The sequence below is a fragment of the Chelonoidis abingdonii genome, chromosome 9, assembly GCF_003597395.2.
Source record: "Chelonoidis abingdonii isolate Lonesome George chromosome 9, CheloAbing_2.0, whole genome shotgun sequence".
Taxonomy (NCBI): domain Eukaryota; kingdom Metazoa; phylum Chordata; order Testudines; family Testudinidae; genus Chelonoidis; species Chelonoidis abingdonii.
The window spans coordinates 22,880,094-22,898,235 of NC_133777.1; the positions used below are offsets into that span (position 1 = coordinate 22,880,094).

The 18,142-nt window shown below is 43.7% G+C and overlaps 1 protein-coding gene across 2 annotated transcripts; it reads left to right on the forward strand.

Moving 5' to 3' along the window:
* The first annotated feature begins 473 nt into the window (after positions 1-473).
* Positions 474-3,668, forward strand: SOCS1 (suppressor of cytokine signaling 1). 2 transcript variants are annotated; one of them, XM_032779629.2, is made up of 2 exons: positions 474-728; positions 2,694-3,668. In XM_032779629.2, exon 2 carries the CDS (start codon positions 2,769-2,771, stop codon positions 3,390-3,392), a length of 624 nt encoding a protein of 207 aa, XP_032635520.1. In that variant the 5' UTR covers positions 474-728; positions 2,694-2,768; the 3' UTR covers positions 3,393-3,668. The 2 variants fall into 2 exon arrangements, with proteins under 2 accessions (XP_032635520.1, XP_032635521.1); XM_032779630.2 differs by lacking the exon at positions 474-728 and adding an exon at positions 743-954.
* The last annotated feature ends 14,474 nt before the right edge of the window (positions 3,669-18,142 follow it).

Here is an 18,142-nt window from a genome sequence, read left to right on the forward strand (position 1 = left end):
CAACCTGCCTGCAGCGGCCGCTCCCTGTAGGGGTCCGGGCCTCTGCGGGGGTGACAAGACGCGGTCCCGCCGCGGCTCTCCGAGGGACGCCAGGAGCCGAGCGACCGCCAGCCGCGGCCCGGCCCCAGCGCCGCCCTGCAGGCGGCCCGGCGCGAAACAAGTTCACGGGCGGGCACAGGGCGCGGCTGTTCTGGGGAAGCGCCGGGGCAGGGCGGTGGGGGCTGCTCCGGGCCGCTTTCTGCGCGCTCCACGATTCCTTTGAACTGGCCTTGCGGTTCCCTGGAAGCGAAAGCAATAGGCTGGCGCCCCTCCCCCGGCCCGCCCGCCGGAGTCTCGGGAGCTGCTAGGCTGCAGCCGCCTAAAGCAGATGGAAAGTGAAAGTGAGCGGCCAGTGGCGGGGACACGTGTTTTCTGCGAATTGAGCAGCGGAGGGAGGAGCCGGCCGGGGAGCAAAGCCAGAGCCATAAAACTGCGAGCGATGAGCGGAGGCAGAGCAGTCCGGCTCCAGCGCGCCGCGGGAGCCCCTGGCAGGCTGGGATTGCTACAGGCGGCAGGCAGGACTCGCGGGCAGATTATGGTTGTGCTATTCCTGGGGTCAGGCCTACGAGTGCACCACTGCCGCGCGGGGGCTACGGGCTTGCAAGGCGGCCGTACTCGCCGCTGGGGTTTATGGTGCCCCGTGCCCGTTCAAGGAGCAGCGCTGATCCCCGCGGCTCAGGGCAGAGAAGGTAAGGGACGCTGTCTTTGTAAGCCATTGCTAGGGCAGTCCCGAGCGGGCTTCCAGGCGCAGCCTCTGGCGTCCCTTAGCCTGTGGCGCAGCGAGCCCTAGTCCTAGCGAGAAGCGGTCAAGGACTTTCCAAGCGCGGCGAATGATCTCTGGCCCTGACGCAAGAACTCACGAGCCTGCACAACACTGTTTTTTTTTTTAAGAGCTAAAGATCGGTGGAATATAAGGTAGCAGAATCATAATAATACTGCACGTCGCTGAGTCTCTAGCTAACACATTGCTTGCCCGTTGCGAAGTGTCTATCCTGCAGCATCGTTGAAAAGCAGTTACCTCTGGGTTAGAGCGCAGCGGTGAACTGACACACCAGCATTGGCTGGGCCAAGGACACTAGGACAAACGCTCTGCTCGTAGGAAAAACTTCCTTTGGACCTTGCAATGCGGCATAGGAAAGCAGCTGTGTTTTCAAGCTTACCGGCAGTGGAGTGCATAGAACTCCTTTTATGTACTCCTCCTCCCCGACCCAAAAGAAAAAAGAGAAAATGTTTTGTTTCTCCTGGAGGTGAATGGTTTACTGTAGAGAATCTTACTGTTTTAAACCTAAAACCATCCACCCTTCAGAGTGCCTTGATTTTTTTTTTTTAAACTTTGAATGCTGAATAGTGATCCTCACCCAATGATTAGAAAAGCTGACATCAGTTTTTTTCATGTGCCATACAAGGAAAACCTAACCATACTTTGCTTGTTTTAAGTTATCTGCTAATGTCAGGATTTTATGATTGCTATTTCAGTCAGTAAAAATGATCTAAATGAAACTAAACTCAAATGTCCGGCTGTCACATTTAAAAAGACCGGAATCCAGCTAAGTGCTGTCTCTGCAGCTGTGTCCGCATGTTGCTGTGTACTTGTGAGACAGCGGTGGGGATTCATTTCTGAGAATGCCTCAAGCTCTCTCAACAATCTGCCAGTGCAGATCTATAACTGACTGTAGGGATAAATCCTAAAATCTATGCTTTCCAGTAAGGTCAAGGCAGCCAGCAGAGATGTATCGAACCATGCTGTCGTGGTAGACATGAGGCCAAATTAATTGCTGATACAACAGTGCTTATTTCAAAAGAATTACTCGAGGGATGAATTTGGCCCTTGGTGCTGAAAGATATATCAATAGGAAGCAATTTAGATTGGGCCACTTAAAGTGCATGCAATACAAAAAAGAGATAAGAGACAGCCAGAGGAATAATGCTTTAAGAGTTCATAGAGGTTGCTTTGCATAGGCTTAGTGAGGTGGTAACATTGCTATCTCTGGGGGGATGGAACAAGGGACTGGAAATGGACTTCTATGACTGTTTCTCCAGTTTATTGAAGGAGGGAGAGTAGATTTAGGATTATGTGTAAATTGGCAGTGTTACAAATTTCACTGCCAATCATGTTTGAGTCAAACAATGCCACCCATTCATTTCAGCCAATTCCATCCACTTTCTGGGGATTTGTACCCAGCTGCGGAGTTTACCTTTCCTTTAGCCACGCTTTTTTTCCATATAATGCAACAAACAATACAGTCTGAGTTCAGACATCTACATCTGGGAAATGGGAGGGGGAAGAGAGCAAATCAGTAGTTTTATAATAAGTGGTTTTATGCAAGGTTAAGGAATTGATGGAGAAGGATATATATAGAAAGTAACCTTTGAAAAAGAGATCCAGAGTCTGATGCATTTCTGTGACTAATACTAGGAAAACCGCATCATTTGTAACTATTTCTCTGGCTGGATACCTCTGAGCTTCAGATGTTCCAAGAGCAATGGATTGCTAACCTAGCCAGAAAGTGATGCTGTTAATCAGTTGTTTGCTGGGTGTAAATTTGCAGAGTAAGGGCTTCATTTTATAAGGGAGCAGAGGAGTGTGATTGGAAGACTGTCACTTTATTTATACAGATTGAGGATCTAATATTTCTTTTCTTTTGGAATTTCAGAATAGCCACTGGAGAGCTGCACTGCCCTGGCCACTGACGCTATGGAAGACCGCATCCGCTGGTCTAGTCTGTAGGATGGTAGCGCACAGTAAGGTGGCAGCAGATAATGCAGTTGCAGCAGATCCGAGATGTCGACTTGACCCTCCAGCACGGGATCATTCTCGGCCTAGAGGTTACCATGGCCCGGCTCGGTCCAACACTGGGCAGGCGCCGAGCGAGACACACTTTCGAACTTTCCGCTCGCAGGCGGATTTCAGTAGCATCACCAGAGCGAGTGCCCTGCTGGAGGCATGTGGCTTTTACTGGGGTCCACTGACTGTCAGTGCGGCCCATGAGAAGCTGAAATCTGAGCCTGAGGGCACCTTCCTCATCAGGGACAGCAGACAAAAAAATTGCTTCTTTGCCATCAGTGTTAAGACTGCTACTGGGCCCACCAGCATCCGAATAAACTTCCAGTCTGGGCGTTTCAGCCTGGATGGCAGCAAGGAGAGTTTCGACTGTCTCTTTAAGCTACTGGAACATTATATAAGCTCCCCGAGGAAGGTGCTGGTCACCCCACTACGCAAAGTCCGTTTACGGCCATTGCAGGAGCTCTGCCGGAAAAGCATTGTGGCAACATTTGGGAGAGAGAATTTAAACCACATCCCTCTCAATCCAGTTTTAAAGGACTACCTGAAATCCTTCCCATTTCAGATATAAATACAGCATTAACTGCGCATGTGTATGCGAGAGAGAGGTGTGAAGACATCTGGGTTTTTTAGTCTGTTTGGGAGTGACCAAATTTATTTTTGTAGCAACTTACTGTATTTTGTGATGGAACCTGAACACTTGACTTCTTATGTTTACACAAACTGTTTGCACAAACCCAGGGTTCTTAAACTCTGGCATTATTTTTCTGCTGGGCAGAATATTCTATTTTATAATATTTCTAATGAAAATAATGTAATAAACTTTATTGTGAAAGTTTTTAAAAAATAGCATCCCTGGTGTCTTTCTGGGTTCTGCTTTCTGATCGCTGTGTTTCAGTTAGGCGTTAACAATGGGCCAAGTCCTTAGATGGGGTAAATCATAGTAATCCACTGAAGTCAAAGTTTCACTGATTTACCCCCAGCTGAGGAGCTGGTCCAGTAACATTAGTGCTGCTTGCAGACAAAGACAGACATGCTCTTTGTCTCAGGTACTATCTAAGCTAAAGAAATGGAAATGAGACAGAGTACACTAAGGACAGGTCTGTATTGGATTTTTTTTTTTTTTTTGCAGTTCCCCTATAAATCAATAGGAGCAGGGTACTGGAGTGTAACTTTTTGGTTTTATTTTAATGGGGAGGCCAACTGCGTATGTGCTGAGATGCCTTATTTCATAAAAGAAGTGGTTTATTTTTTTTTTTTTTTTTTTTTTTTTGGAGGAGTAGGAACTGTTGATTCTTGATATTCAAAGTTTAGGTGTTGTCCAGGGGAAAATTTTAATATTGAGAAGGAAAGTGCAAGGGAGCTGAATAAATATACACTTTTTGCAGTCGTCCCCACCCCCCGACCTCAAAACCAAAACCTTGTTGAAACTGCCTTTGTGCTATGCTTGGCTGCATTCTGCATGGTTTGTGAAGGAGTGATTCTATGACATCCCCTTGTCTGGGGTAATTTTCTTGCTTAGGCTTGTCTAATTTCTGTTAAAAGCTGCATACAAAATTCCAAGGCTGTAAGCAAGAAGCTACTCTTGTACATAACCAAACCACGTCACCAAATCACGGTGCAGAAATGACACCTACTTCAGAAAGACATGAGCACTCTGTCACTATGATGAGTGTGGGGCAGTGGTCCCCCTTCTAAGAAATAATCCACATTAAATTTCCCCTAACCTCGTGCTTTCCCCAAATGTTCACACACTTCCTTGAAAATGAGAATTATGAAACTCTTTTAAAGAACAGAATGCATCAGATAATTCAGAAGGTAGCATATTGCTATCCACGGCACTGGGTTATATAATTATGGCTCTGTACACTGTTAATGAAGTCACTTTAGGGTTTGGAGGTTAAGAAACCTCTTACAGTGCTGTAATTCCCCTTCTTTTTAGAAGTTAATGCCAGCTTGGGGACTTGGACTGTAATATAGTGTTTTTTATATTTAATACTAAATATTTTTAGCTTAAAGGTTAAGAACACCCAAAAGCAATTAAGGATTTGACAGTACTGAAAAGGTGTAAGCTTACAAAAAATGTCAAATACACAAATATTTAACAGCATAGCAAGATTCCCCTTAAGACTGTCACAGCTAATGTGCTAACGCTGTTCTCTCACAATTTGTACTCCTACACCACATCTAGTCTCCCCTCCTGCAGCACAGTTCCCATAGCTGGGGTTATCACACCTAAATTCTGTTTAATTCTAAAGTTTAAAGCAGTCACCAAAAGCAGAGTGTTCCCACTGCAGCTGTGAGGAAATGTAAATTGGAGAAGTACTAATTAGATTGTGATGCAGCAGAGGTGGTAAGCAACTCATGAACACAGCATACTTTCAGAGGTTAAGGGCATTGCTGAAAAAAAGTTCTTTGGAAGACAAATGCTGCCCAGCTGGGATTATTTTCCCCACAGATAGTGTAGTGTCTCTTAACCCTTTAGGACCTCAGTGTGTGACACTTGCCTAATAATATGTGACAAAGAAGCATGAAATTGTGTAGGTGGGGTATTAGGGGAAGATGCTTTATCCTGATTCAGCTCCTCTGATGTCAATTTTCCAGAGTAAAAAGAGAGCATAACAGACTGGTCTGGGATGAAGGTAAATGGGGTCTAAAATCACTTGCCTGGTAGTGAGGGTGATACAGATTTAGGCTTTAGCTTTCTCTTTGGCCTCTTTCTTAAAAAAAGCTCAGTTTTCTTCATTTTGACAGTAATTTAGCAAGAATTTAAATGGAAAGGGGCTATTTGATGGCTCAAGGAAAAGAGTCAAAGCAGTGTTTAAAGGACATAATGCTATGCCTCTAGGAGGTGCAGCCCAGAGCATGCAATCCAAGGGGTGGGGGGCAAAGGTAGTTTGGCACCTTCCCTGTTCTGGGTTTCCTCAGGGACTGCGGTGTTCCTTAGCATACAGTAGAACAGCAGGTGGCCCCCCACCTCTTAGAGCTGCCCTTGGGTCACTCCACAGCAGCTGACAATTCCCACACCCATATGTGCTATGAGGCTGCACCTCCAACTCTCAGAATGCTCTCTTAGCTGGCGGTTATATGGGAGCCTACAGGGCTGTTTTACATGTCGGCTGCCTGTAAGAGCAGTGAAAAGAGCCAGACTCCAGCTCAAAGTTTTTTGTTGCTCCTTCAGCTGTGAAATCCCTTGTTTTCTGTTATGACTAATGGGATTTTATAAGTAATATTTTTAATTAATACCAATATTTTCCATAGCCAGCAATGGAAACACCACACGGATATACTGAAACATTTCAAATAGTATCTTACAAACACCAAAATACAATTCAGTACATTACAAGACTGTCATCCCCAGGCCTCTGTTAGCTCTGCTCTGTTCTTCCCACTCTGATTATACACTGTGGATGTCAGGTGAAGACAATAGCTAATCTGGCAAAATGCTAGAGAGGAATTTGAACAGCACTTCTAGTTTTGCATTATCTGGGGAGGATTGTAATATTTATCACGAGTAAGGAATAATTTATTTTAAAATAGCATACTGCTTATGGGGATGTCTGTGGTCCCTGTAACCCTAAGAGTTGAGAGGAAACAAAGGCTTTGAGGGGGATTGTTCATTTTTTCTATCGTTGATAGCCAAGTACCCGGAATTGTCTAATGCTGCTCAGTCATACGCTAGCTGAATATTTGAGCTGATTATATATAATAGAGAGGCTCATTGTGGTGTTTCTGCATCTTTTTCACAACAAAAGCAGCCACATTTTCTTTCACAATAAGTTAATTTCCAGAGCCTGCTACTGCAGTAGCAAAAATATTGTGTTAATCATCTGTAGTCATTAACCATACAGCTGCCCAGAGAACCTAGTTAACTCAGTTAGATGGGTTTGCAGAGGCTCAATAGAAGAATCTTGAGTGACAAACATAGCCTCACCTGACTCAGAAGCTGTGGTCTCACTAATCCTGTTATGTTTGAAGTCATTTACAAGAAGTGAGGCCTCAGCTGCAATGAGCAGTGATGCTATTTTCAACAACCAGGCAAAAAGTGTCCCCCAGGGCAATCTACTGACCGTATGTAGTCATCAATACCATTCACCCTGCCTGTACTTAATCCTCCATTCAACAGTATATCCACCTCCCGAACATTCTCTTTTAGACTCAGTACCACGTTTATCAGTGTCATGCGTACATTCAGTCCCTAAGCCGTCTTCTGGCCTCTCTTTCACATTGTCATCTGCCTTTTTAAGCTACTCATTTAGTCACTCACTGTACAGTTATCTTTAAGGTAAAGTTTGCCTAAGAGCAGTTTAGTTCTGCCTTATCTTAATTTCTTTAAACACAGCTAAAATGCAAACCAGTTACTGCACATGGCCTCCGCTGAAGATTTCTAGGATGTTTCCTCTCACTGACCTCAGACCTTTTTCATTACAGTGGCCAGAACATGGCTTTCCTGTGGCTGTTACACTCCTCAAACGCACACCTGAAATATTCACAGGTGTGACTTTCTGCACACCAGCTGTACCACGACATAGCAGCCATATCACTTCCTTCCATTTACTCTTCTTGTCATCACCGGATCATGGAAATCGGCCAAACACAAACCAAAAGAGAGCACTGGTTAGGGACTCCATGGGATGTGCAAAGCAAGGCACCAGTTGTATAGGTGTTAATAAGCCAAAGCAGGAAATCTGGAACAACTGTAAGGTAGAGCCTTAATTTGTAAAGTAAATGAGTTATTCACACGCCTAAACTGTTTGCCCTTCTGCCCTGACACTGATGGTAAAACGTGCCATTTGTAGCTACTTATGTTACAAATTATAAGAATGATATGCTCAATTGTCCCAGAGCGTAGCAAAGAAGCAGCCTGCAGTCTCTAGAGCTCAGCTATGATATAGATCTGGTTTAGGCACCTGAAGAGAACAGATCAAAAATAGCAGAGGCCATATGTTGCTCAGTTTACGCAGTAGACCTGGATTTCACCTCTGTCAGTAATGTAAGCAGGTAATGTAATGTAAGCACCATCAACTTTCTATTATTTTAATATCAGTTATAGGCACGTTTTTCATGGATCTCATAACTGCACTGTCACATAGATGGCTCCAGTCATCATCACTCTGTTACAAAAAAAACAGAATGAATACTATCTGAATACCTGTGAATCACTATTGCCTTCTCCACATTTATTGCTCCTGATTAGAAAGGCTTGCATTAAAAAGCATACAGATGAATTTCTTTTGTTCCCTGCTACTAACTGAGTTGATGTGATTATTAAAATGTGCTAATTTGGTGCTGAATAAAATCCCCTGGCTAATGAACTACTCTAGGAGATGTACAGATTCACCCCCAGACACTTTTGTGAATGTAAAGTTCTGAACGAATCATTTAAAAAACAAAGGACCGTTCTTTACATCATTATTGTTGTTAATAGAATTATTATGTGTGCTTCCAAGCAGAGGCACCTTATACCCTCACCTATTGCCAAGCCTTTATAGTTTCCTTTTGAAGGAATATTAACTTCATGCCTTTTTGCTGCAGCGCAACACTTATTCTTTTTAAGTCTGTTTTAGAATTTGTTAGGAGAGATGGTCATTTGGTATCCTTGGTTACAGATGATTCCGATTTATACAGTCTGTTGTAGTTATCTGTGCTGAACACAAAGGGCCAGACTGTGCTTGCAACTTCCATGAGTGTAAATCCTGAGTCCATTGCCTTCAGTGGAGTTACCTGTGATGCACACCAGCATCACCGAGCGCAAGGGCTGACCCAGAATATCTGTGCATTAGTACTAATAATATTTATATAGTTCTGTAAGTGTATCCCATGCTGTACCCTTGGTGGGATCCATAGATCCTTAGGGTCTGATTCGCTGTTACAGTAAGGCCCTTTATTTTCTCTTTAAGGCACTGTCCGTAGATCTTCAAAGCCAGGCGGGACCATTTAGTCCAAATTCCTATAAAAACAAGTCATAGAACTTCACCCAGTAATTTCTGCTCTGGAAGAAATTATACTTCCCTGCTAAATCAGTGAACACTATCAAGCCCAATATTTCATCCAGTCTTGATATGAAGACTCTAAGCGGTGAAGAATTTGCCAGTTCCTGTGGAAAGTGTCTCCAATGATTAGTACACCCTGCTGTTCGAATGTTACGTCTTATTTCCAAATGGTGGTGTGCCAGCCCGCAGGCCCTTTTCTAACAGGAATTACAGTCATAGTGGTACAAGGTAAGAAGGAACATTGCACAGTTTCTATGATTATAAGTGGAGTGCTTAATGGAATAAGTTGGGTTTTTGAAGAAGGTGATTGTATAGCAAGGGTTCTCAGACTTTTGTACTGGTGACCCCTTTCACACAGGAAACCTCTGAGTGTGACCCCCCTTTCTAAATTAAAAACACTTTTTAAAATATTTAACACAATTATAAATGCTGGAGGTAAAGCAGGGTTTGGGGTGGAGGCTGACAGCTCGTGACCCCCCATGTAATAACCTCACGACCCCCTGAGGGATCCCAATCCCCAGTTTGAGAACCCCTGTTGTATAGTAACAGGGAGTCTATTTCACATGCATATGCTGCTATGAAAGAAGGCATAAAGCTGGGAAAGGGTAGATAAAACAAATGGTGACTGGAGCATAGGGTTGTGATATAGGCACAATAGCTCTGGCAACAGAGCTAAGGGAGGGGACGAAGGCAGGGATGCAGCTGGGGGAAAATATTAACATTTGTCTATGTTGAATGTGCATAGACAAAGTTTGAACTTAGCTGAATAAAAGGGGAAGCAACAGAACAAAAATTCAAAGAGATGGCAGATGTGGTCAGAGAATAAGGAAAGAAAGATGATGTTAGTGGAGACATATGGCAGAACTGGAGCAAGAATATTCAGGTAAGACGATGAGCAGGACCTGGGGAAAGTGTTAGTGCTTGATAACAAGTTTACTTGTTCTCCACACCTATAGACTGGAGATCTGAGACAAGGGTGGGTCAAACAAAGGATAAGACCAGGAAGCAGATTGTGGTAAGTTTTATCTCCTTACCTAAAGGATGGATTCAGAGTGTGGTACACAGCAGGTGTGGACTGTGTCCAAGCAAGAGGAGTAAGCCATCTAAGGGTACGTCTACACTACGGGATTATTCTGATTTTATATAAACCGGTTTTATAAAACAGATTGTATAAAGTCAAGTGCACGCGGCCACACTAAGCACATTAATTCGGCAGTGTGCGTCAATGTTTCCGAGCTAGCATCAATCGGAGCGTATTCAACTGTGGGTTAGCTATTAGCCCGTAGCTATCCATATTTCCCCCCGCAGTTTCCCCACCTTAGAATTCTGGGTGAGACCCCGTGCTGATGGGGGAAAAATCATGGTCGCGGGTGTTCTGGGTAAAGTCATCAGTCATTTCTTCCTCTGGGAAAACAACGGCAGTACCAATCATTTTGCGCCCATTTATTTTTTTTTTTTTTTTTTTTTTTTTTACAGTCACGGGAGTGTGGTACTGATGCCACGACAAGCCGATACTACCAGTGTACACAGCAGCATTCATATTGCTTTGCAGGTACAGAGAATGTTATAATTGTTCTGGTACCTTCTGCTGCCGGTGTAAACTGGGCATGAAGATGATGGTTATCTGTCCTTCTGTACTGTCTGCGCCTTATCAGGGTGCCCTGGCTGAAGATCGGCCGGGCACAAAAGCAAAACTGGGAATGTGCTTCCGCGAATCAATCTCCTTATGGTTTCCTAAAAATAGGAATCATCCTGCCAGATATGGGGCAAGTCTACTAAGAGAACAGTGTATTCAGAAATCATAGCTGCTTCTCCGCGTCAGATTCCGCAGAATATGACTAACGTGCCATTTCACGTGGGGATGCCCCTGCAACAACACCACCCGCTGCTACCTCCTCCCCAAATTTCCTGGGCTACCGTGCACGTCCCCCAATTTGTGTCATGAAGTAATAAAGAATGCAGGAAATAGAAACACTTGAGTTTTAATGACATAAAATGATGGTGAGCAGCCTCGTCCGCATGAACACACGCAGGAACATTAAGCGGTGCAGGGGAAGAAGCCCAGCATGCCACTTGCTATTGACAGTCAGGCAGGACAGAAGTCTTTTCTTTAACAGCAGGAAAAGGGAGGGCTGATGGAGCTCAGCCCCCAGTTGCTATGATGAGACAGTACCAGCCTCGTACCAATCTACTGGAATGAGCGGGACATCCTATTTTTACCGCAGGCCGCCAGCCTCACCTGAAGCCACCAGGACACCACGGGTTGATAGCAACGACGGTTACTAGTCCTAACTGCACCATCTGCCACGCGGCAGGGGAGAGCATGAAACTGTCTTCACTGCGCAGCAAATCGCGTTAGCAGCAGTCATTTCAGTAAGACATAGGGTGACATGAAAGAAGTCAAGAAAACAATTTCTTCCCTTTTCTTTCACGGGGGTGAGGGGAATAAATTTGACGAGCTATTCCCTGAACCAACGCCAGACAATTGTTTTGAACCATTAACAGCATTGGGAGCTCAGCCAAGAATGCAAAATACTTTTCGGAGACTGCCGTGAGACTGTGGAGAGCTGGAGTCTTCAGTACCCCTCCATGAGTGTCATTTGAATACTCGGTCCCTTACTGCTTGTCACGCAGCACTGGTTAGACTGGGAGATTTTTTTCAAACGCTTTGGCATTTCGTCTTCTGTAACGGAGCTCTGATAGAACAGATTTTTTCCCCATACAGCGATCAGATCCAGTATCTCCCATACGGTGCATGCTGGAGCTCTTTTTGGATTTGGGACAGCATCGCCACCTGGGCTGATCAGAGCTCCACGCTGGGCAAACAGGAACTGAAAATCAAAATTTCGCGGGGTTTTTCCTGTTTAACCTGGCCACTGCATCCGAGTTCAGATTGCTGTCCAGAGCGGTCACAGTGGTGCACTGTGGGATACCGGCCGGAGGCCAATACCATCAATTTGCGGCCACGCTAACCCTAATCCGATATGGTAATACCGATTTCAGTGCTACTCCTCTCGTCGGGGAGGAGTACACAAACTGATTTAAAGAGCCCTTTATAGCGATGTAAAGGGCCTCATAGTGTGGACGGGTATAGCGTTAAATCGGTTTAACACCGCTAAAATCAGTTTAAATTTGTAGTGTAGACCAGGCCTAAGACTGATTGAGCGGCTCTGGTAACAGGTTGGGAGGGGGTGGAGAGGGGAAGAGGAGGTATCGCTATTGCTCTCTCCTTAGCAAAGCATGATGAGAAAGAGGAGGGATCTGGAGCCTTAATAAATTAGGCTCCTTTCATTCTCAAATGACTGTAATTAAGATGGCATCAAGTGAGAAGGTAGTGTCTAGTGGTAGCAAAACCTGTAGGGAACACAGGTAGGAGGCCCAGAGGCACTGACCTGTTTGGATAGCTTTTGGCCTTTAATTACTCTGATACAGTAACAGGTGTCAGAGGAGTGGCTGTGTTAGTTATTTTTTCTGATACAGTTGGTTGTCTTGGAATTTTTATCACTTTGGGGAAGGGATCTCGGTGTTAGTTTATTTTGTGTCTGATGGTGTAATTAAACTATTTCTGTCTTCCTTTATCTCACCACTAGTTCAATGAAAAGAATTATTTTGATTCTGTCTCTACACAGCAAGTCAGGGAGTAGAAGGCTGCAGCAGTAAGGACATATAGCTAACTGCATTGGCTAGCGTATTGGTAGTAGGAATAGAGAGGAATGAATGAACTTTGTTGATGATGTGGAGGAAACAGCAGCAAGATTTTGCAAGGGCCCAGATCTGAGAGGAGAAATGGATGAAGTCAGAGATGGCATTAATGCCATGGGTTTGAGTGATGGGAAGCTGGTGGTGCAATCACTGAGACCAGAGTGTAGGGGAGGAAGAGGCACTTTAAAAGGAAAGATCAAGATTCCAGTTTTAGATATAGTAAGCCAAATTCATGCCTGACGCAAGTGGGATCAGCTCTCATAGAAGTCAAGAGTTACTACAAGAAATGAAGCCAGACCTTTAATTTGAAAGCAGTTTATCCCTGTGGATTCAGAACAGAAAGAAAGGTGAGCCGTGGATAAGCAGATGTAAGTCTTTGCCGTAGAGCAGCTGAATTTGTGTGCTGCTTTTAGTAGTTTAAAGCTCTCATAGGATACTATAAAAACTGTTCTGCCTTCTATAATGTTTGTACTTCAAATGAGAAATACTCTCTTTTCTTGGTGTCGCAGGTGAACCTGAGGTAGCACTATCCAAGGATAGTCTTTTCCCACATTTTATGTATAACCAACATATTAATCACACTCCACAGCAAGCTTATTTCTCCCTAGACCTTCCTGTATTATTCCAGAACATATGTTTGGGGTGATATCCGGACTCCATTGAGGTCAGTGCAAGCCTCCCATAGATTTGAATGTGGCCAGGATTTTACAAGTAGTATTTTGGAGTTAAATCTAAGGATTATAGTTGTAATAAGAGGGCTTGTTACCTTAACTGATGCCTTGCTAACTCACAGCTTGAGGACTACATAACAACCATTTCTGTATCAAATTATGTTGTTTAATTTAGATATGGAAAGTTTAACCAAGATTGTACACCCTGCTATGATTAGCATGGCTGTTGGCAAGTCTTCCCAAGTCATTTATTCTGCCCTTCAGATTGAAACTGATATTCACAACTTCCCTCAACCAAACTTCCCTCTAGGAGAATATGATTGTTACCGGAAATTGAGTCAGACTGAGCTTCCAGGTAAGCGTCTTCCTGATTAGAAAGAGTTATTTTCCCAGTGCTCTTTCCCAATCTGAAAACAAAGTTAACCTAAAAAAATAAGCAAATGACTTAGGTATCTCTATATCATATATATATGATATCCTGTACACACACGTGCATACACACAGATACATATATATATATATATATAAAGCTCAACTATATATATACACACACACTATGCACAATATAGTGCTATCTCTCTCTAGAGAATACACCTGTGATGATGTGGTTTAAAGTTCTGATCTGGATGAGTTTGAGAGATTCTGAGACACGCTATAATACATCTCAGAAAAGTTGAATTAATGGGCAGAGTGTAGGTGAGGTGGTCAATCTCTGCTGCAGTTGTTTACACCTGGCTCTGCAAATTATTATATGGCTATTGTGTGTATTTGGTGGTGTGTATTATGTTTTTATAATTGCATACAGAGTACATGGTAAGATCTTCATTTTTAGTATCTTCAGTATAAAAACTGTTGGTATAGCTGAATTCATGTCACATCTCCTTGTGAGAGTTTCTTTTTATCTTGCATTTTACTGTATCGCCATTATTACGACACAGAAAGGGAGTGACTAAGTAATGCTAATGCATACAATCAATTTGCCCCGCATGGTACAATTTTGATATAGTCATTAATTTCAGAAGGGTTGCTATTGTAAATGCCAGTCAATATTGTTCTTGTGTTTCTTAGAAGTCATTTAGCATAATTCCATCTCTGAATTTCTACCTCATTATTAAATGTCTCCTGGTGACAAGAAGAGAATGTTTATGCCTGAAATTGGATTCCTTAATATAGCTATGGGCATGGTTATCTGAAACACTATAGACCTCATACCTGAGTTATCTCAGGATGTTTAAAGCCACAAACATACTGAGCGCTGGATGTATTCCACCCTACTAGTTAAGTTGAAGACTCCTTTCAACTGTTTTAAATACTATGAATGTATCTCATTAGAATCTAGTATGGATGATGATGGCATGGGATTATTTCTGTCTACATTCAATACACTTTCCCCAGCCTCCACTCCCACCACTGAGTGCTTTGTGGGCTTTAATGACTGTTACCCTGTGATTCACGTGCGTTCCCCAGTGAAGGACAGAACTTTAAGAATGTCAAGATCTTTCTTGCAGGCTGGACTTCCACGGGGGATTACAGCCATGAACTGCACAAAATGTTGAAGTCACTTGTGATGCCACTAATGACATTTTGCATGTTGAGGCTAAGTAGGCTGCCAGCACGTGTTGTGTGTTAAATGCATATCCAAAATAACCACTCAAACAGCATGGCAGAGAGAAACTGTGTAGTCCTGTTCATAGGCCAATGGCCTGGGAGAGGTCTCAGTTCTGTCATGACTCTGCCCCAGAACTAGCGTGTGAAGCAAGTCACTTCTCTTCGCACCCTTTGCCTGTCTAGTCTATTTTGAGTTCATGTTTGTATAGGACATTGCACGATCTTGGAGTGCTCTAGACCAGGGGATATCAAACTTTACTGCACCGCGACCTCCTTCTGACAACAAAATTATTATATGACCCCAGGAGGTGGGACTGAAGTCTCAGCCCACCCAAGCTCTGCTGCCCTCGGTGGGTGGGGGTCAAAGCCAAAGTTCAAGTCCCACTGGCCCAGGGAGGGGGGCCAAAGCTGAAGCCCAAGGGCTTCAGCCCCAGGCAGAGGTCCTATAACTTGAGCCCCACCACTCAGGGCGGAAGCCCTCAGGCTTTGGCTTTGCTGTGGGGTGATGGGGCTCAGGCTTCATCCCTGGGCCCCAATAAGTCTCAGCCAGCCCTGGCAACCCCATTAAAATGGGGTCACAACTCACCGTTTGAGACTGTCTGCCCTAGGCATGACTGTAACACAAATAATGTTGTACACATACAGGCAGATGACATTTCTTTTGATGAGAATGCAAGCAGTGATAAACATGTTCAGTTGTGAGGGGGTTTTGTTGTGGTGACACTGATTACCCCCTTTCTAGTTGCCCAGTGGCCTCATTGCTGAAGCCACTGGAAACTCCCCAAAATGCACTTAGAGAAACACTGAGTGTTTGGATAGCCTCTAACTTACTGAAATCAGGATTAGCTTGTGAAGTTTTGAACTTCCAAACCTTGTGCCTTCATTTCCTCCATGGTTTAATGGGGCATCCCTCTTTACGGAGTTCCTAGGGATGCTTTAGCACAGAGGTTCCCAGACTTGGTCATGCTGTGAGCCCCTTTGGGTTCAACTCAGTGGCACCTGGGGGTCAGAAAACAACCCAACCCCCTCGGGCTTGGGTCAGGCCAACTCCCCTCCTTCTGCCCATGGGGTCAGCATGGCAGCTCTGAGTCCCTGCAGCCACTTTGCTACTCTTCTCTCTGTGAAGCACAAACTATAGCAAGGGGGCAGCAGCTGGCAGGGCCGGGGCATGCAGCCATATCTCACTGCACCCATGACACAACAAGGCAGCAGTGGCAGGGCACACCCATCTCGCAGCCCCTCCAGTACTGTTTTGCACCCTCTGACCCAGCACTGGAGGTGGTGATCTGCAGTTCAGGAAACACTTCTTTAATCCATAATTGTTCAGAAAGCACATGGAAATCCTTGGGAGAAAGGTACTACAGAAGTGCAGAGTATGAAGTATTGGAACATGCTTTCTGATTGTGCTTTTATCTCAGACTATTGGATGAAGCGGGACTTTCCATATGTATGCAGTTAAATGAGGTGGAGACTATTCATGTCAATTCTGTGACTTCTTAGCAGCTGATAAGAGGTGTGACTTTTTATTATACTTTGGAACTAATAAAAACCGTTTAATCTTTCTTCCTGATGAGTGAGTGCAATTCACTTTGGATAATGCACACCAGATTTGTTCAGCTCAGTAGTGGGAGCAGTGGTGGCTGTAGCACAGAGATGAAATGTTAGGGGTCTTGTTATTTGGTAGCACAGTACTTCCTTAGATTTGCAGATCATATTGACCTTTCAAGCACTGACCAAGGAGGATTTACAGAGAATAACTTACAAGATAGGCCAGGAAAGCAGAAAATTCAGATTGAAGATCAGCAAAGGGAAAACAAGAAAAGAGGTAAAGATCAAACTTGGAGATAAAGAATTAGAATAAGTGGGAAAAATCTGTGCATCTTGGGCGTCTAGTATCAAGGAATGGGAACTGTGGAGGTGCATAAAGAAGAATTGAACTAGCTGTGTCTGCATTTGGAAAATTGTGCAAGATCTGGAAGGCAAAAGATATTTCAAAAAAACAAAAATCGGCATATGTGAAACAACTATTGTGACAGTACTGTGGTGTGTGTCAGAAGGCATAGTACAAGGAAAGAATGAAAATTTTTGACTCAAATGAACTGGCCGAGGAGAATAGTGAGAGTTTCAAGACTGCAGAAAATAAAAGATGCAGTGATAAGAAAATGACTAGAGTAAGAAATAATGCTATCACAAACGTTTCAAGAGAGATGACTGATGGGACACATGTCAAACATGGACCCAGAAAGGATATCACAGACGGTGATACATACCAGACTGAGCAAGGAACTACAGGTAGAGGAAGACTGATGATGCATTGGATAGACATGATGACATATGACGTAGAACAAAAATGTTTAAGATGAATGAAGCTGTGATACAAGATAGAAAGTGGTAGCCAGACTTCATTCAGTTCCATTGTCGCTGTTGAGCTGATGGATGGGCGTCGAAGAAAAATTATGCTGCATACTGTGCGCTGACTTGCATAGTTGGTCAAAATCATGTGAGCTTTTTGCCAATGTGTAATATAACGTTATTAAGGTTGAAAAGCAAGCACTCGAGTTAGGAAACGAAAGAAATAATGTTGCCTCTGCAAATTTAATTTGACCCCATGTTCACATGCATTATGTTAGTCTTTTAATTACATGATCACATACTTTTTTTCCCATTCTGCTCTGGGGATGAATCAGGGCTGTATATTGAAGGAGGCTGTTGTCTGTAGGACCGCTGCCTCTTTTGTTGCAGAAGTTGGGAGGTGTGTACTGAATGATGCAGAAGGTTACAGGAAGAGAGAGGCTCATCTCATGTTCAAGGAGTTGTATTCTTCCTTGGAGAATGAGATTCTGTTCCTGCCTCTGACAAAGTGTTCCTGTATAATGCTAGGCAAGTTATTTAAACCAAACTTTTCCCAGCTAGTTACTAACTGTGTGTTCCTTAATTTTTGTGTGCCCAACTTGAGACTCTGGGTTCTGATTTGCAGAAGTGTTGAGGACTCACAGCTGAAGATAATGGGAGCTGTGCTTGAATATATAAGGTGTTATGTACTCTTAAAAATCAGGTCCTAAGCATTTCAAATTGGGCACCCAAAATTAGTGGATACTTTTGACCTTAATCTCTCTGCCCCTCCATTTGCCATCTGTAAAATGAGGATGGTAACATTTACTCATCTCAAATTGGTGTTGTGAAAATAAATGAATTAATCTTTGCGAAACAGCCAGATACTATGGTAATGAGCACCATAGAAAAATCTGAGGAATTGAATGGTTCAGTCTTCAGAGCAGGATTTGAATAGTTTACAGTAAATAAGGCTTGGGCCCACACATTGAACTTTGAGGAGAAAACAAAATGTA